Below are 23,168 nucleotides of genomic sequence, written 5' to 3' on the forward strand. Positions count from 1 at the left end.
ACAGTAGGAGGCCAGGAAGGGGAGTTTGTCACAGGCTGGACTAATTAAGGACTTGTTAGGAAAACAGTGGTAAGGGTGGGGGATGCCCGAGGTGAATCATAAAGAGTAGATAGAATCTAGGTGGATACGTAAGAGGATTGGGGGTGAGGAAGGACCCCCAATAACAAAAATGAGACATTAAAACCCAAATCCAAAAAAAAAAAAAAAAAACCAACAGTGCAGGCTATCTTTCTCATCTCTCATTTTGCTTGGTGGTCATGAGCTGCTCCGTGTGGAAGTCAGGCAACTGAGAAGGGGAGATGGCTGAAGAAGGCGGGAGCCTGGAGGCAGTGAAATAGGATGGCCTCCATTTATAGAAGCTGGGGCTGCAGTGCAAATAGGACTTTTCCTAGTTGGAGCAGATCCCCATTACTCTGCTGGAGCTGGAAAGCAAGGGTAACATCAATTTTATAAACTTTCTATAGGAATAGGTCTCCACTGTACACTGGAGGGCTGGGGAGGTAAAATGTGATCTGTAACAAAACTGAGCCTGTAGTTGCATATGTATCAAATTTTCGCTATATTTCAAAGGATATGTCATCAGGTACAGCTCAGAATTGAAGCTGGAAGCCAGAGTCGAGAAAGAGTGAAATTGGCATATTTATGTTCCACAGTAATCCTTTCCCCATGGTCTTGTTTGTCCATGGAAAAAATAATAAAATACTGAGCTATAAAACCCACAACTGCGCACTTGGGGGGAAACTTGTGGGGGTAGGGGTGATGGGGCAAAATGGAAAGAGAAGGAGCAGCTGGTCGTATTGAAAACTTTTCAGATGCACTGAAATAGACACACTTCATCTTCAGTGTAGAAGATGCCACCAGGCAAAACTTTGCATGGAGGGGGATTTGAAGGATCCAGGGACACTTCAGTTTCCCAAGAATTTTCTTTCACAGCAGGTCGTTTAATACGGCTCATCCATGCTGAATGATAAACAAGAGAAAATAAATTAAACTCAGGAGCCTAAAAATTGTAAAAAATAAAGTGTTGGTAGTAAAGGTAAATAGTCACTAAAGGTCAGAAGAGTAAAGGAACCCTTTCAGATGAGTTACAACATGCAGGACATTCACTAAGGCACAGGAATGAGAAGAAAACCCTAAAGCAACGCTTCTCACCCTTTCAGGTGCTTACCACCTAGACAAGGTGTTAAAACACAGACCCTCCCACCAACAGTGCAAGAGTGTTCCCTTTTCTCCACACCCTCTCCAGCATTTATTGTTTCAAGATTTTTTGGCGATAAAAAGAAACAAAATTGAGTTATTTGTAGTGAGGTGGATGGACCTAGAGTCTGTCATACAGAGTGAAGTAAGTCAGAAAGAGAATAACAAATACCGTATGCTAACACATATATATGGAATCTAAGAAAAAAAAAAAAAAAAGAGGTCACGAAGAACCTAGGGGCAAGACGGGAATAAAGACACAGACCTACCAGACAATGGACTTGAGGATATGCGGAGGGGGAAAGGTAAGCTGTGACAAAGTGAGAGAGTGGCATGGACATATATACACTCCCAAACATAAAATAGATAGCTAGTGGGAAGCAGCCGCATAGCACAGGGAGATCAGCTCGGTGCTTTGTGACCACCTAGAGGGGTGGGATAGGGAGGGTGGGAGGGAGGGAGACGCAAGAGGGAAGAGATATGGGAACATATGTATATGTATAACTGATTCACTTTGTTATAAAGCAGAAACTAACACACCATTGTAAAGCAATTATACTCCAATAAAGATGTTAAAAAAAAAAACACACACAGACCCTGATTCAGGTCTGAGTGGGCCTGAGATTCTGCATTTCTAACAAGCTCCCTGGTAATGCTTAAGTGGCTAGTCCTCAGAACACACTGAGAGAAATTTTGGCGGGACAGGCTTTGTCTTCAGGGCTAATGAATATGAAGGGCATTTTGATAGATTTTGAACAGTGAAAAGTCAGAAAAGTAAAATAAGGCATATTTAAATGGAAAGAGAAATTAGAGAACATCAAAACTCGTGAAAGGTATGGTAGTGGTTCTGCATGCCTGATTCTGGTGGGATATGATTTAAGGAGATGATGACAAATTTAGTTTTGTGGGAAAAAAAATGACACTTGTGTGTGTAAAACAACTCATTCTTGGAGAGAACAAGGGAGAACCAAATAGGGTATGTCTGAATAACACCTTTCAAAGGGAGAACCAGATCCTGAGACTCTGCTGTCATGGTGAGCCACCAGGGTAAACCACAGTTCAGCAGCTGCAAGCGCGCTTGCCAATTACAGAGATAAAAATGTTTCTGAAAACAAAATTTCATATAACCCCCCTCTCTGAGGTTGGCATCGTATCTTCCTGTGTATCTTGGGTGTAGCTTTTACCCAGGCAGAATTTAGACTCTAGAAACCAAATGAGGTGATAAACAGAACCAGTTTGCAGAAGAGTCAAAATAACCCAGCAAGAATTGAAACCACAAATGCACTAGGAGTCAGTTATTCACCAACCAAATGCTAATAGGAATCAGCACAAAGGACTATGAGTGTTAGCTCAAGGGCTTAAAAAAAACTGATACATGGTGTTGTGATGGTGTTCATTTTACCTTTGGCTTGTTTTAGAAACACACCCTACTTCTTCCACTCCACCCTTCCTCAGTGCCATCACACAATGGTTTCAGTGCAAAAAAAATTACAATACTGGAGGAGGAGGGTGTCTGGGACTTACACCTCCAACCTGGGTTCTAGAAGCATAAACGTTAAGAACATGATCTTTGGATCTAGATGGATGCAAATCTCAGCTTTGCCATTTATTCAGTGACCTCAGGTAGTTAATTAAATTCATCGTTCCTTCACCTTACAATGGAAATATTAATAGTACCTACATCCACAGGCTTGTAGGCAATCTTTAATGATTTAAGACATGCAAGACACTCAGAACAGTGCACAGCATGGAATTAATGTTTGATAAATGTTTGTTATTATTGTAACTAACTCTGTCACTAGCTCAGGCACTATAGGAAAGTTATTTAATTAGCTCAATTATCAAGAGAGTTTGAATACCAAGGTCCTTTCCAGAACTAAAATTCTATGATTCTATGGTCACTTTGGCCAATAAATTTGAAGTATCCCAAGGCAGCTGGGCAAATAATTCTTCTTTGCTACGTCCTTCTGGAATGTCTGGTGAAGTGTGCAAGACCTGTGTTGATGGGGCAAGGCTTCCCTTCCAACTTCTGTTCACAGCTCCTCAGTACACCACGGGCTCTAGGTAGTTCTACTCACTGGCCCCTGAATGTTTTCAGAATCCCAGTACCATACCATTTACATCATTTCCCTCTTCCAGACTGCCTTCCCTGCTTCTGTCCATACACCTAAACCCTATCCATCCTTCAAAAACCAACCCAGGTTCCATCTTCTTTGTAAGGTTTTCTGCGATCACCAAACATCTTCTGTACTGAAGAAGTCTGGTCTTCAATACAGAATTCATTGACCATTACCATATTCTGCCTTTATTTTTCTGAAATGTTTTTCTATATTTCTGTCATAACTTCCCAACTAGATAATAATCTCCCTGAGGTCTGGCACAAGGATTTACTCCTCTTGGTGTCTCAGTCAAGCTGAACATTTTTCCAACAAAAAGGGGTTAATAAACAGCTATTGATTGGTTCATTGTAAAAATCAGTGAACCATTAAACTTAATATGGCAATTAGCTTAATATGGTACTTAATCCTAATGCTCTTCCTGCCAGCATCTCCTCTTCCTGTCCTCCAAGGACATCTGAAAAATTGATCTGCTTCCATCTAGTGGCAATTAAAACACAGGTGGTTCCTGTGGCCAGAAAACAGCTCTGGGTAGATTGTGCCAGAAAAGCTTTCACTCAGTGGGTGTGAGCATGAAAGAAATCTTTATAGCTTGTGGATTTCCTGCCCACAGAGATAGGGAGTTCAGCCTAGAGAAGAGTCAGGGAACCCATCTACACTATCTAATGGAAGATAGGGCAATAATAGAACATAGAATAAAAGAAACTTCACGGACCCTATGTCCTCATCCAGTTACCCCTCCTGACTCTTTCATCTCCTTCCAGCCAAGTTTTATGAAAAAGATAATGTATACGTTCTGCCTCTATGTTCTCATCCCCACTGATTCCTCGACCCCTGGCTACAGGACTTCTGTCATGACCTCAGCATTGAAAACAATTTCCCTACTGATACCCTTATTATATCCAGTGGATCATGGCAGTATTTGAAATAGTTTCCATTTCCCTTTTTCCTTAGGATCATGACCCCATACTCTCCTCATTTTCCTTCTACATCTCTGGGAACCTCTTCCCATTCGCCTTTACCTTAGCTGACTTGTTTGATATTGACCTTCCTCTGGCTCTTACCCTCTCTCCCACATCCTCTTCCATTCTCACACTGCACATACTCCCTGGGTGATTGTACCTGCTCCTGAGATACAATTACTTCCTATAATGTGAGAACCTCCAAATCCATTTCTTCTGCCCCAAGGTAGCCCTTTTGCTACAGATAGAATCAACGGACTATGGTTGAACCACAGACACCTAAATTTTAACAGGTACAAAACTGAACCCATGATTGCCACCTCCAAAACTTCTCATTCTTTCGTGTTCCCTTCTCAGTAAATAATACAGTAGAGATGGTAACCATCCACCAGTTCCCAGATCAGAACCATGGCAACTTACTTGAATCTTCTCCCTCTCTCTTAGCCAATTAGTAATCATATTCAGTTGATTCTACCACCAGTTATCTCATGAACTCATCCTCATTGCTATTGCCCTAAACAGGCATCATCGGCTTTAACCTGAGAACTTCAAATACCTCCAAAACAGTTCTTTGCCCCCAGAGGCATTCATCTCCCATGTTTGCATACTTTTATGCAAAGTGATACTCCCAAGATGCAAATTTCAGCATGACATTCACCTGCTTCAACCCCTGTTACTAATACCCCAAAGACCTCAAGATTAAGTCCATACTCCTTCATATGGCTTATAAATTACTTTATAATTGTCCTCTGTTGCCTTCTGTCTCTCCAGTTTTTCTTTTGTACTTTAAACTACAGCTCACTAAACTACTAAGGACTTGTCAATAACAATCTGTGGTTGGTAGGGTGGTTGCCTGAACAAGAAACCAACCTCCTCAGGGACCATCTTGCTTCATTTCCTCCAGCATTTGGAAAGGTACCCAGTTGTCTAGCTGGGTAGTCTGTCACCGAAGTCTCATCTCCATTGTTCGTTTGACTTATACTTTCCTTCTAATATTTCAAAGCAAGTCACTAAACCCTGAAACTGAGAAGTGTTTTGCTATCTTCATTTCTGCCAGGTGGGCCTTGTATTTTCACATGTATGTGTTTCTGCAACTGAAGAAATCTGAGGTTCAAGACCAAGCCAAAAAACTTCCCCCTCTTTGGGGGAAGCTGCAAGTAGAATTCAGGCTCCACACCTTTCCCACATTTCTGAAGGTCAATGCCTATCAGAGGTCATTTGCCATCTTGTGCTAGGTGCTGAGGGCCTGGTGTCTGGAATTATACCTTTTTCTTAGAGCCTGGGATTCATTAGTTTTTCAATAAATCCTTGTTGACTTGAATGTTTCCTGAATACTGTACTTAGAATTGCCCCCATGTTCAGCCAGGATAAGAAGAAATAAACCACAGTGCTTCCAGTCCTCAAAGAAAATTCAGAAGCAATCAGAAAAAACTGTCTTTACATAAACTACCCCTTCTTAATAGGGCATTACTTGTTCATTCATTCATTCAGCTCCTCTAGCACTAAAAAACCTGACAGCTTTTAAGGAAGGTTAGTAGATTTATTACTTTATCTGGAAACTTCATTTGGATGAGACCCCATGTCAATAACTAATAAGGAGTTAGTGTGTCTAGCTATAAGAGGAAGTATTAAGATACTTAATACTTACCCTCTGTAAGCAGAGGGTAGAGAAGACATCAACAGATATCGAAACTTCTTGCTGATAAAACTTACCTTCTCCGAGACTTTTTGCCTAAAAATAGAAGAGAAAAATGGCATCAGAAAAAGCAGACAATTTCAATTTTTTATACTTAGAGAGAAGGGAGATTCCCTCTCTCAAAACTGTTTCTTGAAGTGTATTTTGTATTTGTTAGGTGGGCCGCATGGTGTCTAAGGGGATTTGAGGTACTGGCTTAATGTTCTAATACGAACAGTGGTAGATACTTATTCAGAACAGACTCATTCATGCAGATGCTTCTCAGAGCACCATTTCATCCGCTGTGCTGCTCATAAAGACAGAAGTCCAGCCCGAACTATCCGATGATCAGGCCCCATGTACCCATTCTTGTGTTTACATATCCCGATCTGCCATCTCATCCTACCTGCAGATTCTTCCCTAAGAGATTCAGCTGCTAATACTGTAAGAATATGTATCATTACACTTCACACCATCTTCTCTGTGAAAATCCACAAGAGAAATTACATTTAGGTCTCAGTGGTAGGAACTACATGCCTCATCTGGGTAACCATTGTGTTTGTTCTTATCTTACAAACACAGTGAGTATCATTACTGGTTATGTTTCCTTCTTTGACGGGCTACAAGGAAACTCAGCCAGATCTGAAACCCTCTTCTATCCTAACTATACCCCTGGCTCTGACTTATTTTTGGTATTCTAAATTTGGGCCTTATTTTTCTTACTTTTAAACTAATTTTAATTTGCTGTGTTGAATGCATTTGGTAAACTATATTACATTCTTTTTGAAAAAAAGCAGACTATAAATAAGTAGATGAATGAACTGCAGGGTTAGGATCCAGAGGAAATAAAAGCAAAAAATGCTTTTTGAGGAGAAAAAAAATCACTGGGAGGCAATATATTTCTGTGTCTATAAACTAGAGCTCTAGATCATCCAGTCTGGGTCCAGGTCCTTTTTTGCCAACTGTAGTGTGTCTTTGAATAGCTACTTATTCTCTCTAAGCTACCATTTCTTCATCTGTGAAAGGGGCATGATAATTATACTTTCCTCACTGAGTTGATAAAATGTATTCAAAGTATTTAGGCCAGGGCCTAGAGCATAGACAGTGCTCAATTCTTGTTTTAAACCTTTAAAATGTTAGAAATTACTATTTTAACTATTTCTTCCAAAATTTAGCCTGCTGGTGACATGAGCCAAAAGCACTTGAGCAGGGAGAATTAAATCTGAGTGAGTTTCAGATTCCATTCATTTTCATATGAATATATTTTTCTTTTAGGGACAATGAAACACATACATGAGCAAGAATCTCTTCCTATTGAGAAAGTTTCTTTTTCAAGAAAAAGGGAACTAAGGGGCCTGTGTTCAGTTTTGTGCCCTGTTCTCACCCTGTGTGTTGGTTCAGGTAAACAATTCTTCTGTGGGTAAAAAAATAGAGCCTTATTAATCTGAAGACCAGTGGTTTTAAGGAGCATATATGGATGGGAGTCTGATCTCTGACTCTGGCCCCTGCTGATATGGAATTTTAGAGATTTGGCCTAAAACATCATTGCTTCAGTTTCCTCATTTACTGAACAGGGCCAGTAATGATGACTAATCAGAGAATGATGGTGCTAGGAGAAAACAAATATTTCTAGACAGGCCCATGCACAGGGAGGCATGTTTCTGGAGCCCACCCTTATTCCTTTCTCCGAAAAAAGGAGCTGAAGTCTGGGTATTAAGACAACTAGGGCAGGGGACAAAGTACAGTTTCAGAAGATCCATCTGAGGACAGGACAAGGGTCAAGAGTCTGGTCATTTCATTGGCTACTGTGCTCTAAATATTTGCTTGTCCCCTTTTTCCAGCTTTTGGAACACCAAAAGCCTATAAAATTATCAGATTGATGAATACTGTATACATGCAGATTTATTGTATTAGAAAAGCTCTAGGGGTTTAGCCTGGGAACCTATCCGTCATTTCTAATAATTGTCTCTATAGGAAAAATATTCTTCGTGTTTCAAAGATCTAACTTACAACTAAAAGTTTTAGAAGGCAAAGTCACTTGAAAGTTGGAGCTATCAGAAGATGTTTCACAAATGAAGACTATTTAGTGTGAGATTAAAGATACCCTACAAAGTCAGTGATCTTTTGGGGCTTCTGTTCTCTTGTGCTTTCTGTTGGCATAATTGTAACTAGCCTAACTGCCCGTTATCTGTTTCCTGTTTGCCCCACACTGATTCCCCCAGTAGGGGCATGCAGTTTTCAAGTTATCAGTTTGAGATCTTGTACGGAAATGACTCCAAGGTATAAAAATTGCAAAACAACCCCACTGCTTTTCTCACCACTGCTTATAGTACAGCCTTAGGCAGCATCCCACCTCCTGCACCCCACCACTAAATACACATGACTTCAATTCTATTCTTTTTATTCTACTAACATTTATTAAAAGATTTTGGAATTTGGGAATATCTCCTTACTAAGGTGATTCCCAGCCCCAAAGTCCTTAATGGTTACTTAGATAATAGCCCTCTTATCCCAGAGGGTGGAGTGTAAATTACCCACTCTATTCTCCACCCCCTCACTTCTGCCAAGGTCACTCAAGGCAGGAGGAAAGAAAAGATGATTGGGGGCAGTCTTTAAGTCTCAATGGAAAGGGTAATCAATGGTGGGAGAAAAATCTCATCCTTTTTTTGCCTTAGTGCCATATTTAAGTAAATAGCATAGTACTCTAAGACAATGGGATCCAATCTCAGCAGAAGTTCCAAGAGCAGGGGCAGAGACATTTTAACTGCTCAGGGCTCTTACTTTACAGTTACTGAAGTTCTTGCACATCAACAGCACCCCCGTCCATTGTGTTTCTGGGTTGGTTATAAAACTAATCTAGTACCCTTAGTCTTAAATTTGGAATGAAAGATCAGGTCATAGCAGAAGACCATTAGGGATTGGTAGATAATATTCCTGCAATTGCCAGTGAGAATGGGTGGTGGGGCAGCCTTTACATACCATATTCATGGAGTAGAATACATACTAATTAATTTGATGGAACTGAAATTAAAATGGCCCCACAGAGGCAACACAGAGCAGTTGTTTAGCAGTTATTTTGAGGTCATTGATGGCCCCTGAACTTGAAGCAGCATTATCTTTAAAGCTGCCTAATATCCATACATGTCATAATCTTGAATGTTTCTGTCTGATGACTTTGGCCAAATGTGGCAGCACATACCCAAGGCCTGCCTGACTGTCGGCCTGTAACTGGCAAGTTTGTCCCACTTGAGGGTTTGGACACACTCAGGAGGGAGGTGAGGGGAGTGATGCTGTTGTTCTTCTCTGGTGGTGTCTCATCTACTATTCCAAGCAGCAGATACTAGTTTCTTGAGGCAACCCTCCTTAATCCCTCTTCTTCTCTAGTCCAGAGTGGATGGAAAGCATGAGTATGGGGCACATTTGGCTAAAGCTGTAACCTTGGTGAATAGACACTGGGGAAAAATGTGGGGATTTCCCTAAGGGACAATACAACTCCCACATGTCAGGAGCCGGACAGGTATCTGACTCTTGGCAAGGCTAGGTATTTGGGAGGAGTACTTTGAAAACCTTATGGGACATTAGATTCACTTCCTAGTGGAATTGCACTGAAATCAAAAACATGTAGGCTCTTATAGGACAAGATCACATATCCTTTTTTTTTTTTTTTTAGAATTAAATAATAGCAAAGAACCATTACAATTTCTCATTTGTCTGTTAACACCCTAGCAAGGTACCTTGAAGACAGTAGTCATTTTTAAAAGATTTGTCAGAATGAAAAGCAAAAATCAGCCAACTTGTTTTGATGAAAGTGTGTTCTGGGCTGCTTCACACATCTCCAGGGACTGATGTCTATAGAACCCAGAACTTGGTATCCTGCTTTAGCTGAGGCTCTCGAACTTAATTTCCTGTGGGTTTCTATGTTTTTTTCCACTTTAAAGTTGTATTACTTTTTTATGAAGGTAAACTCACGTACCTTTTTTTAATCTCCTTGCCAGCCAAATGATAAATGCCAACCCAGAGAATGTGGTAACCATGACTGCCACCGGAATGAAGAGGGGGTTATAGTCACTCTCCTTGATTATTGAGAAATTTCTGTCTACTTCTGCAAGAGAAATCAGTAAGGCATGTAGCATGAGGCCACAAGCATTATTTCCTTAGTGCCTTCTCATGACATTAAACTTTCTTCATTCTTACATCTTCTAATAATTGTCCATTTGATGCTATTTGACAGATGAGGAAATCGGCATGGGAAAGCCCATGATGAGTCTATAGCAGAGAAAAGACTAGACCAGCTTTTCTAGCTCAACGCCTATAGAATCTCAATCCTCAGATTTGTGATTCATGGAATTCCTGGGAGATGTACCTAAATATTTTGGCAAAAAGTAGTCATCATTGTATTTAGCTCCATGACCTTGTTGAATGGTTGGGACTCAAACACAGAGAAGAGCTAAAATGTTAAGTACAACTTCAGGAAAAATAAAAGCCAGTGATCTGAACCAGGCAACTTATCAATAAAAGGAATCTATTCTCTGTCCTGGCTATTGTAAATAGAGCTGCAATGGGGATATACGTATATGTATAGCTGATTCACTTTGTTATAAAGCAGAAACTAACACACCATTGTAAAGCAATTATACTCCAATAAAGATGTTAAAAAAAAATCTATTAATGCTTTGAAGCAGCTGTGCAAACATACGCACACGCTGTTACATGCCAAGGACCTGCAGTAATCTGTCTTTCAAATGATGTAGTCCTACCATTTCCCTCACAAATAAGTAAAAGGATACATCTATATATCCTTATAAGTATGAACTAAGTTCATGTGGGGACCTTTACTGAAAAAATACTGATATGAAAAATATCTCTTCTGATACCACCAATTGAAGAAACTTACTTTTGCGTATTGGCACAGCATCTGACTGTCCCTTATTCTTCACATTACTTTGATGAACCCTTTCAAGGTGCTTCCATCCCCACACCCAAATGTATAATGGAAAGGAGGTGCAAGTTCCCAGAGGATCCAAACAGAGGACACCTATGGGCTGCATGAGGATGAGGAAACGGACACTAGTCCAGCCTTAAAAGGAAATGCCCCTTAAGCCTGATGTACAATCCTCCCCTAAAGACCCCACGCCATGTCCCCATTTCCCTACCCCACTTCCTGGTCCCGGGCCACAGAGAGATCAGCTTCTCTGATAGCTTCTACAATTCCTACCATTTAAAGACTTCTGTCATTGGTATAGATAATCTCCGGAGCAAACATGGGTAGCTATTCTTTCACAGGCTAATTTAACGTGGATTAATTTAGCATCTATTGCCAGGTGCTGTGTCAGGTGGAGGGTATATAGAGATGAGGAAGACACATCCTCTTATGCACAGACAGATTTGGGAGGCATCAGCTTAGTGATAATAGAGAAGTATCCATTACTTTGGGAATTAGGTGGTCATTGGTGACTTTTGTAGAGACATTTTAGTAGACTAACAGAGAAGTGAGATTGTAGTGGAATAGAAAAATGGATAAGAAATAAGTCAGTATAGACAGTGAGTTTAGATGTTAAGGGTTAAGATAGGAGGAGTTGAGAATTGGCTGAAAAAAAAAGGGGAAATCACTGTCATTGAAGGAAGAGGCAAGAGCAGCCAAGGATTTTATGGTAAATTAATGCGTACAAATCTTTTTAAGCGACATACATTTAGCAAAATAAACTTAAAAGTTTAATCTATCTTTCCCCACCATCTGCTTATCAATCAGCTACCTCTTTAAGTCTTTAATATATTGGGGCAAACTTACTCACTTTGACATATTGGACTAGGGCTGGACCAATTTCCAGATGATCCACAAATAGTTTTCTTTTCCCCAATTAACTCAGCTCCTTCTGAGCAGCTGAAGGTACACATGGAGGTAAAGCCGAAGTCGACCAGGGGGTGACTACAGTCCATGGTTCCAAAATCAGGTGCTGTTAGAGGCTCACACTGAATCACTTCAGTGAAAAAGAAAAAATCAGTATTTCTGAGCAGAGACCCTCCCATGACGAACAGTTTTTAGCCAAACTGCCTAACTCAACTGTGGAACCGTTGACATGAATCTAGACATTTCTAATTTCTAGAAATTACTTCTGATGATGCTTCCAGAGTTTATTTTCTTGAGAATGATGGAGAGTGGTGAGTCAGAGGTGAAGCCAGGAGAACACAGAAAGCCCTGGGTGGGCAGGGGGGCATTGGGGAGAGGAGGGGAGGGCTGGCTCTTCCAGATTGCTGCCCCAGCCCTGGTAACTCTCCATCAGCTGGAAGTGCCATGCTACGTGGCCTTGGCCTCAAGATCTCTTATGGTGCATTATCAATGAATGTAGAGAATTTCCACCCTTTCACCTCTTCTAAAGTCTACCCAAGCAGTTTTGAAAAACATCCCCATTCTCTGAAGCAAGTCCCTCAACTTTTATAACATTCAGCAGGTTGGTCAATTAGTTCTATGACTTCAAAAAATGATTTGGATAGTTCTTTTGAGAATTCAGCCACTTGAACTAGTGAGTGAAAAGCATAAATGTAGAAAATGTAACCAAAACTTCGCAAGTTTAGACACCACCAGTTTTTCCCCTTAAGGGACAATCTTCTTGACAGTAAAAAAGAAAAAACCAAAAAACAAAAAACCACCATATTTCAAATGAAAAAGAAAATCAAGAGATTGTGTTTTTGTTTTTCACAGAATTTGCTATTCTCCTGAGAGTTCATGGAAGAGGAAAGCTAAAAAATGATTTTAAGAATAAACCAAATAAAACAATCAAAAAAGACCTCTAGCCCCCCCACTCCCAAAAAGGAAATTGTTTGTTGTTAAGTAGGACACCACATAAAATAGGTGTTATTGAAAGAAGAGAACAACAAAAATTCAACTGCAGTTCAGCAAGACTGATTATTTATGCCATAGCAATGAGAAAATAAAAATAAAATAAAATAAAAATACAGTATAACCACACTGTATTGCTGAAAATTATATATATATTCTGTGACGTAGTCTCAGAGATATTTGGTTGCTTTTTTTTGTCTGTGGTTTTTCTTTTTAATTAGTAACAATTACCTCTTTGATGAAAATCATCACAGTATAATCTAAGTTAGGTTAAATTATGCTTCAAAAGAGGATACAGACTTCTTAGCAAGACTGTACTACATTTGCTCAGTCTATAAACACAGGATTGCCATAACAAAACCTCTAGTCTGAACAGTTACTCACCTTGACATGTTGGCTTTGGAGATGACCAGTTTCCAAATGGTCCACAAGTGGTTTCTTCAATCCCAACTATGCCTGTTCCCTCAAAGCAGTTGAAGGCACACTGTGATGTGAAGCTGAAGTTTCCCAAAGGGTGAATACAGTCCATGGTACCCAGCTCTGGGGCCTCCAAAGGCTCACACTGAGTCACTTCAATAAGAAAAAAAAAACACTGGGCAGTGTTCCGAGGACCTGATGACTGGGTTTGAATCTTAGCTCTGATACTTGATAACCAAGTGCCTTTAAGCACGGTGACTTAACCCCTCCAGCTTAGCTTCTTTACCTCTAAAAGAAGGATAATGATAATTGTATTGACTTCCTAAAGTTGGTGTGGGAATTAAATAATTTAATGCAAGTCAAGGACTTAGAGCCTGGCTCATAGGAAGCTTTAATTAAACATTAGCTAATCTTATTATCTTTGGCATTACCTGGGGAGAGAGCTTTTAAATGTAGATAGGTTTAAGTGGGAATGACCAGCTCAGTTTGGAAATAAGTGTCACATCAAAGCCCCTGAGTATACTAGACTGTTGGAAGTAGGAAGTTCAGAGAAAGACTGGGTGTCCATAACTGGTCTTCTTTACAAGGGGAGAAGATAAAAGCTTTAGGAAGCATCTTAGCCTGGATTCTGTCTTCACCATCTCTAGCTCAGTTCCAGAACTTTAGTTCTTTTGATTTTGCCAGTCCTCTCCAGAAAGTATGTCTACTTCCTTGCCTGATTGGTGGTGTAATAGATCAAAGTAAGACTTGGAATTCAATCTTCAAGTTTTAGGCCCTGCCATGTCATTTAGGCAAATATTGCAACTCTTGTGTCTTATTCCTTATCAAATTTGAGCCATCATTTTAAACTTCTTCTTGAGAGTTCAATGAAGAATGAATTCAAGAAATTAGAAGAATTTTAATATTTTCCATATACAGTACAATTCCAAATGAAAGTAACTTATGTTGTCCCATACAGTTCATGCCCACAAGCAAGTGCCTGGTCTCAATCTTACAGATGCAGTGATAAATAAGATGTTGACTGATCTCAAGTTGCTGTCAGTCTACTGGGGAATACAGACAAGAAAATCGACGACTTCAACAAATGTGGGATAAATAAGAAAGAAATATATGGAGCTACTGGAACACAGAATAGGGATGCTTAGCCTGTCTTGGCATCCAAAGAAAGCTTCCTGAAAGAAACGGTCCCTGAACTATTATCTTCCAGATGAATAGGTGTGTTAGCCATGTGCAAAACAAGAAAGCCCTGAGCAAGTCAATGATTGATATACAAAGCAATATGGTAAGTGTGGAGAACTACAAGCATTTTGATGTTACTAGGAGGAAAGAGGAGGCAGGGGATGATGTGAGATGAGATTAGGGAGAAAGATAGGAGCTAAGACAAAATGCCTTTACCTTTTTTCATTGGTTTAATGAGTATCTACTATATATCAAGCATTACTCTATGCCTTGAGGAGTTTAGATTTTATTCTGTAGGACGAATGGTAGGTAGAAATTAAAGGGTGGATGGTCACGTATGTGTGATGTTTACTTGATATTTTAAATTGATCAGATTGCCTATAGTATGAATAATATATTTGAGGGGAGCTAATTTAAAGATGTGGAACTCAGCTCAGAAATGACTGCAATAATCTAGGAGGAAGATAATGAAGGCAATAGTGTAGAGTTAATAAGTAGAAGACAAATTGGAGAAACAGTAAGTTATAAAAATGAGTAGTAACCTTCCAAGACTGAACCAAGGAGAAATCGAAATTATGAACAGACCAGTCACAAGCACTGAAATTGAAACTGTGATTAAAAACCTTCCAACAAACAAAAGCCCAGGACCAGATGGCTTCACAGGCAAATTCTATCAAACATTTAGAGAAGAGCTAACACCTATCCTTCTCAAACTCTTCCAAAATATAGCAGAGGGAGGAACACTCCAAATTCATTCTATGAGGCCACCATCACCCTGATGCCAAAACCAGACAAAGATATCACAAAGAAAGAAAACTACAGGCCAATATCAGTGATGAACATAGATGCAAAAATCCTCAAGAAAATACTAGCAAACAGAATCCAACAGCACATTAAAAGGATCATACACCATGATCAAGTGGGGCTTATCCCAGGAATACAAGGATTCTCCAATATAAGCAAATCAATCAATGTGATACACCATATTAACAAATTGAAGAATAGAAAACATATGATCATCTCAATAGATGCAGAAAAATCTTTCGACAAAATTCAACACCCATTTATAATAAAAACCCTCCAGAAAGTAGGCATAGAGGGAACTTACCTCAACATAATAAAGGCCATATATGACAACCCCACAGCCAACATCGTCCTGAATGGTGATAAACTGAAACCATTTCCACTAAGATCAGGAACAAGACAAGGTTGCCCACTCTCACCACTATTATTCAACATAGTTTTGGAAGTTTTAGCCACAGCAATCAGAGAAGAAAAAGAAATAAAAGGAATCCAAATCAGAAAAGAAGAAGTAAAGCTGTCACTGTTAGCAGATGACATGATACTACACAGAGAGAATCCTAAAGATGCTACCAGAAAACTACTAGAGCTAATCAATGAATTTGGTAAAGTAGCAGGATACAAAATTAATGTACAGAAATCTCTTGCATTCCTATACACTAATGATGAAATTTCTGAAAGTGAAATTAAGGAAACACTCCCATTTATCATTGCAACCAAAAGAATAAAATACCTAGGAATAAACCTACCTAAGGAGACAAAAGACCTGTATGCAGAAAACTATAAGACACTGATGAAAGAAATTAAAGATGATACCAACAGATGGAGAGATATACCATGTTCTTGGATTGTAAGAATCAACATTGTGAAAATGACTATACTACCCAAAGCAATCTACAGATTGATTGCAATCCCCATCAAAATACCAATGGCATTTTTCACAGAACTAGAACAAAAAATTTCACATTTTGTATGGAAACACAAAAGACCACAAATAGCCAAAGGAATCTTGAGAAAGAAAAACAGAGCTGGAGGAATCAGGCTCCCAGGCTTCGGACTATACTACAAAGCTACAGTAATCAAGACAGTATGGTACTGGCACAAAAACAGAAATATAGATCAATGGAACAGGATAGAAAGCCCAGAGATAAACCCATGCACATATGGTCACCTTATTTTTGATAAAGGAGGCAAGAATATACAATGGAGAAAAGACAGCTTCTTCAATAAGTGGTGCTGGGAAAACTGGACAGGTACATGTAAAAGAATGAAATTAGAACACTCCCTAACACCATACACAAAAGTAAACTCAAAATGGATTAAAGACCTAAATGTAAGGCCAGACACTATCAAACTCTTAGAGGAAAACATAGGCAGAACACTCTTTGACATAAATCACAGCAAGATCCTTTTTGACCCACCTCCTGGAGAAATGGAAATAAAAACAAAAATAAACAAATGGGACCTAATGAAACTTAAAAGCTTTTGCACAACAAAGGAAACCATAAACAAGACCAAAAGACAACCCTCAGAATGGGAGAGAATATTTGAAAATGAAGCAACTGACAAAGGATTAATCTCCAAAATTTACAAGCAGCTCATGCAGCTCAATATCAAAAAAACAAACAACCCAATCCAAAAATGGGCAGAAGACCTAAATAGACATTTCTCCACAGAAGATATACAGATTGCCAACAAACACATGAAAGAATGCTCAATGTCACTAATCATTAGAGAAATACAAATCAAAACTACTATGAGGTATCACCTCACACCAGTCAGAATGGCCATCATCAAAAAATCTACAAACAATAAATTCTGGAGAGGGTGTGGGGAAAAGGGAACCCTCTTGCACTGTTGGTGGGAATGTAAATTGATACAGCCACTATGGAGAACAGTATGGAGGTTCCTTAAAAAATTAAAAATAGAACTACCATATGACCCAGCAATCCCACTACTGGGCATATACCCTGAGAAAACCATAATTCAAAAATAGTCATGTACCACAATGTTCATTGCAGCTGTATTTACAATAGCCAGGACATGGAAACAACCCAAGTGTCCATCGACAGATGATTGGACAAAGAAGATGTGGCACATATATACAATGGAATATTGCTCAGCCATAAAAAGAAATGAAATTGAGTTATTTGTAGTGGGGTGGATGGACCTAGAGTCTGTCATACAGAATGAAGTAAGTCAGAAAGAGAAAAACAAATACCGTATGCTAACACATATATATGGAATCTAAAAAAAAAAAAAAATGGTCATGAAGAACCTGGGGGCAGGGCAGGAATAAAGATGCAGACCTACTAGAGAATGGACTTGAGGACACAGGGAGAGGGAAGGGTAAGCTGGGACAAAGTGAGAGAGTAGCATGGACATATATACACTACCAAATCTAAAACCGATAGCTAGTGGGAAGCAGCCGCATAGCACAGGGAGATCAGCTCGGTGCTTTGTGACCACCTAGAAGAGGTGGGATAGGGAGGGTGGGAGGGAGACTCAAGAGGGAGGTGATATGGGGATATATGTGTATGTATAGCTGATTCACTTTGTTATAAAGCAGAAACTAACACACCATTGTTAAGATTATACTCCAATAAAGGTGTTTAAAAAAAAAAAAAAGAGTAGTGTGTTACTTTGCATAAATGTAGGGGGAGGTGAGAGAGTTTTATACCAGAGTACCCATATAAATCATGGAACCACACACTGAGATAAGGAATACAAAAAGGAAAGCTGGCTGGGGACAATTGATTTTTCAGTCTTTTGGGCATCCCAAAGGTTATGCTTAGCATATTTGGAGTTCAGGGCTGGATACATGTTTGTCAGTCCAAAGTTCACATAGGTTTGTGAGTCCACATAAGTTGCTAGGTTTGACCAAAGGGGGCACATAAAGTCAGAAGAGCAATGGACAAAAGATGGAAGATGAGACATAACAATAAGTGTATGGGCTTGGATAAGTGCCCATGAAGAAACCCAAGGAGAAATGATCATAGGTAGAAAGAAAACCAGGAAAGACTGATATGATGGAAACCAAGACAAAAACAGAGTAAAATGTTCAAAAAGGAGTGAAATGGGCATGCCAATGACATAAGAATTTTTTAAAATTTAGAAATCGAGTGAAAGTAAAGTATTGGTAGAAGTCATGGCTCAAGAATTGACTGAAATGAGTCAGATCTGTTCCAGTTGGTTGATCATTTACATTTATTTTGGCTTTAATTCTTTATCTATTCATTGCAAACACTGCTTTTTTTTCTTATTATAATTTTCTATTTTATGCACCAGATACTTCAAGCATAGTTTTGAAACTCAACCAATATCAATCAAAGGGTGTGAAGTTTCTTTCAGTAATGAGTTGACTAAGTCAAAGACTCCATGTCTTTGAATCTATGTATTCTTGCCTTTCTGTTTCTACCACCGTGACTCTGAATGATTTCAATAGACCCCTGATGATACTCCCCAGCTTCTCTCTTTTTGTTCAATCCAGCTTATGTACCGCTTCTAGGGTAATGGCCCTAAATGAAGGTGTTCAGATACTAAGTGGCCTCTCATTGTCAAATAAAGGGCAGATTCCTTCATTAGGCGGCTTTCAGTCTCCATAGGCTTACTCCAGCATATCTGGCTTTCCATCACATTAAATTATAAGCATGTATTATTTCCACTAGTTAACTGTAAATCCTTTAAGGTCAGGATCTGTAATAACTTTGTCCTTGTACCCCCTGAAATGCCAGCCCAAGTAAATGCGATGGATTTATTATCATATTTTCCAACAGATACTGTATATCAGGATGTGAACTTTTCTTGTTGGCCTTGCCCTGTCATGATCTTGAGGATGACGTGAAAAAGCAAGATTACCTTCTGGGTAACTCACCCTCCTAATGATAAATGCTATTGTTTCTTTCAGTTTCAGAGTTCTAATGAATCCAGCAAGCTTACTTGATTATGAATTCCTACCAAGCCTGATTCATTATTGTAATCCTTACAGCTTTTATCCCAGAGCAATATTCTTTGTAGCACTCAAAAAGACTTTCTGAGAAGTGAATTGAAACTTCATGCTGACTTATGAAATCTTTACGGAAAGGTAACAATATTGTGCAAGCATAGCCTACTGATCAAAACTTCTCATTTCTCAGAATGGCTACTATCATTTTCCTTCAACCAACTTTCATAAACTACAATACTTTACATAGGAAGAAACAAGGGAACAAAAGTGGCTTACCGAACTGACACTGGGGCCCGTAGTACCCCAAATCACAGTTGCAGGTGTAATTATTGATGATTTCCATACATTGTCCATGGCCGCTGCATGACCAGGGTTGACAAGAAGCTTTAAGGGGGTGAGAAATTATATTAAGGTGAATACTTTTTTAGTAACTCCTAGTCATTTCTTTAGACATAGATAACTTTGGGGCTGTGACTACTTTAATAAACAGGAAAACTTTATTTGTACATCAGTAGCACTTTTTGCATAAAAATCATATGCTAAAATTTTTATTTATGTAATATACTTGTCATACAGCCATAGACATTTTTTTAAGAATGAATTTACTAATGCTAATACTCTATAACATTTGAGGGAACTTACTGACATACATTGAAACTCTTGAAATTTCTTTGTTTTTAATGTAGTTAAGTGGATTAAACTATGACCTGACCCCAATCGTTTCCGCAGTATGTTTGGCAATCCCTTTCTTTATAGAAAGTACTGAATAGAGATTAGAAAATCTGAACTTGCTACATTACTAGAGAGTCCAATTTACAAGAGACCAAATGAACTATGTTTCACTGTTAAAAATGACTTGGAAAAAATGCTGATTGCTTTGGAACTGTCATCGTGGTCTCTACAGAAGTTTTCATGCACCACAGATAATGAAACACTGCAAAGTTTCATTATATAGAATTATATAAGATTAGGCCAAGAAGGAAACGTAGCACCAAGCCGCCTACTTTACGAGGAGGAAATAGGTGACGTGAGCCTCAGCTCTTGGCTGGTTCCATCTCTCTGCTTCCACTTCCTTGCCTTATTATCAGCGACACCGATTGTCTAGCTCTTCCTCCTTACTTTCCACATATATTTATCATCTTGATGTAAAAGTGATTCAAGGGTATAGATTTTGGGTATAGGGACGAGCCTCCCACACCAAAAATGCTCAGAAGTGACCTGACTCAAGCTTATTTAGAGGACTGGACTTATTTCAGGATGCCCTGGCAACTGCTCTGCTCCCCCAGGTTTCCGCGGGGTTAGTGCCGTCATTCCTAGAGAAGCAGTCTGCTCACTCCTACCTGTGTAGCAGAGGGCTGTCTTTGCTTTGTGGCAGGCGTCGTCATTCCATTTCCCTGCGTCTTTTTCCCTCTTGATGTAGATCTCCACACAGTCTTCTTTACTCTTCTTGTTATTGGGCTCCCCGTCGCCCCAGTTCTCCGCTTCTTCGGTGAGAGATTTGTTGGTCCCTACCCAAATCCATGCCCCTCCTACCTTCCGGATTCCTATCCAGTAGTATTTAGGACTGAAGGGAAGCGTCTTGTTCAGGTATTCAATCTCCCCCTTGTTTTGTATGGCAACTAAATCCGTGTAATTTTTTCTGCAGAACATTCTAGCCTTCTCCCAGGTCATGGGTCTCTTAGAATAATGGTAAGTCCAGCAATCGGTTCCATGATGTGCGAAGAAATCTGAAAGACATCAGTGTGAACTTTGTAGCCTCGTGGTTACAGCTGAAAAGAGCCCAGAACTAATCCAGGCTGAGCCTGCCAGAGACAAGGAAGCTGACACCTCAAGAGGGTAAGTTACCCTCTTGAGGTGATGGAATTAGTCATTTGCAGATTTGAAGTAGAACCTAGAACTTCTAGTCCTAATCACTTTTCGCCATGATATAGAATCCTTTTGCTCATAGCTCTATTTTAGATGAATTTGGTGGCTTTTTAGATTTATTTTCATAAAACAGTTTTTTCTCAAAATTCTTTCAAGTAAAATTTAGCCAACATTTTTTGGAAATTCATATTTCTTTTTCTTAGCAGCTGTCAATCATTTAAAGTTAATTTAAGTGTGATATCATATAGCCCTGAAATTTACTGTCCACTCTTTTATTTTGGGATAATTTCCTAAAGGCCAATATTTGTGTTTCTAAGGGAGAAGTAAAATAAGAACAGGAATAATGGCATACTTCTAAGTATTCACTTTTATATCAAAAAGATAATGTTTTACCATAGGAAGAGCTTCTTCTGGGGAAAGCACACAGCCCAAGCCTTATATATCTAACTACATAATAAAAAAAAGAACAATTGACAAAACCAAATGATGTAGGATTATGAAATTGATTTAGATTATGTTATGCACACAAAGATACTCAACTGATGGTGTATAATAATCATATGGGTGCTTCAAATACGAGCGCTTTGAAGAAACCAAAACAAACACATAATTACACAATGATACCATAATAATATATGCCATTCTAAGCGTGGTATGATCTATGTGAAACACTATTATACCATAAGGTAAAGGTTTTCACAGCCATCACCATTTGCTGAGTTTTCACTGTGTAGGGCAAATACTATGGAGAAATACCAAAGAAAACACAGATCCAATTTTTATACTTTCGTAAGGATTCTGAGCAAGGAATAACAGATGCAAAGAAAACATAATTAATCTTGATCAACTTAAACATATCAAAAATGTACAGAGAACTGGGAGACAGTTATGATTAATGAGTAAAGAATGTCATAAAATAAACCCTGCAGCAAAGGGTGGGTCAAGGTTAGGAGTTTTCTGGGGAAGTAAGAGGAAGAAAAGGGATGTCTGTAGGAAGGGTAGCTAGCTACCTAATAATTTTACCTGTGAATATGTACACCCAGTGGATATTTACTAAAAAATGAACATAAATTTCTTAAAAAGCTTAGTAATATATAAATATCATAACATACCACAACAGAGCACAGTGCAGGCCCACAGCTCAAAAACATTCCATAAGCCCCTCTGAGCACTCTGACATTTCCATGGAAATATCTGCAAATAAAATACAAAATTATACTCAGACTTATGCTCTAAATCACAATTTTATAGCAACTTGAGGAGGTGCCTTCAACTTTCTCAAAGTTCAAAGTATAACACTTATGCCTACTAAACCTGTCTGAGGCAAGAGATTTCTCAGACATGGGTGAAAAAGTAGAATTAAATTTGCCTCAAAACTGATGCATAGTTGATGTTATTGTTTTTTCATATTTTAGCCTCAAGTTGCTGATTGTTACTGTTCTGATTTTTTCTACATTTTAGTAATTTTTTTGTGTCTACTTATCTGCTGAGCTGTCAGATGAAACTATTTGATATTTAGTATGTATATTTTTAAACTGTCCTTTGGTCTTTAATGAACTATTGATGTCTAGATTTAATGTTAAAATCTCACACTTGACTATGATGGGTCAATGCTTCAAATACCTAAAAGAATTAGGTAACCAAACAGACACTACTAAAAAAAAGGAGTTCATTTTTTTTTTGAACTAGAAAGAAACACATTTTGAGCAACTCAAATGACAAGACCACAAATTTTCTTCACACCTTAACACCATCTTTTCTGAAGTGTATCAATTCTCAGGTAGCGCCAATGTTTAGTCACAAGAGTGCTAATTTCAACTAGATAGTAGTACTTCTTCGAGAACCTCACCAGAGACAAGTCAAGGAGAAGAAATCAGCACATCTGAGAAGAGAGATTCTAGGAGCACTTTTTAAATTAGACTCAGCATTTTTAGTTTTGGCTTTTTTAAAACCAAAAAAGAAATGAGTTGCTTCTTTTCCTTTGCCACCTGCCTCTGCATCCCAAGAAGAGGTTCTATCTGAGCATCTGGAAATCTTTTAGGCTGAAAAGCTTACCATGGCTTTGCTCCGTCCTTCTCTAGTTCTTCTGCAGCACTTCAGCCTCTGGGCTCAGCACCAGAGGTCTCTGGGTCCTTGCCCAAGGATGGGTGTACAGGGAGATTGCACTCAC

The 23,168-nt window shown here is 39.0% G+C and overlaps 1 protein-coding gene across 1 annotated transcript; it reads right to left on the bottom strand.

Moving 5' to 3' along the window:
* Positions 1-794: 794 nt before the first annotated feature.
* On the bottom strand, positions 795-23,168 carry SELL (selectin L). Its single transcript, XM_068538373.1, has 9 exons — positions 23,054-23,168; positions 22,111-22,192; positions 20,473-20,859; positions 19,409-19,516; positions 13,174-13,359; positions 11,744-11,929; positions 9,925-10,053; positions 5,990-6,008; positions 795-960 (listed from the first exon to the last, which is right to left on the bottom strand). Exons 1-9 carry the CDS (start codon positions 23,054-23,056, stop codon positions 942-944), a joined length of 1,119 nt encoding a protein of 372 aa, XP_068394474.1. The 5' UTR covers positions 23,057-23,168; the 3' UTR covers positions 795-941.

This window comes from Eschrichtius robustus, chromosome 3, assembly GCF_028021215.1.
Source record: "Eschrichtius robustus isolate mEscRob2 chromosome 3, mEscRob2.pri, whole genome shotgun sequence".
Lineage (NCBI taxonomy): Eukaryota > Metazoa > Chordata > Mammalia > Artiodactyla > Eschrichtiidae > Eschrichtius > Eschrichtius robustus.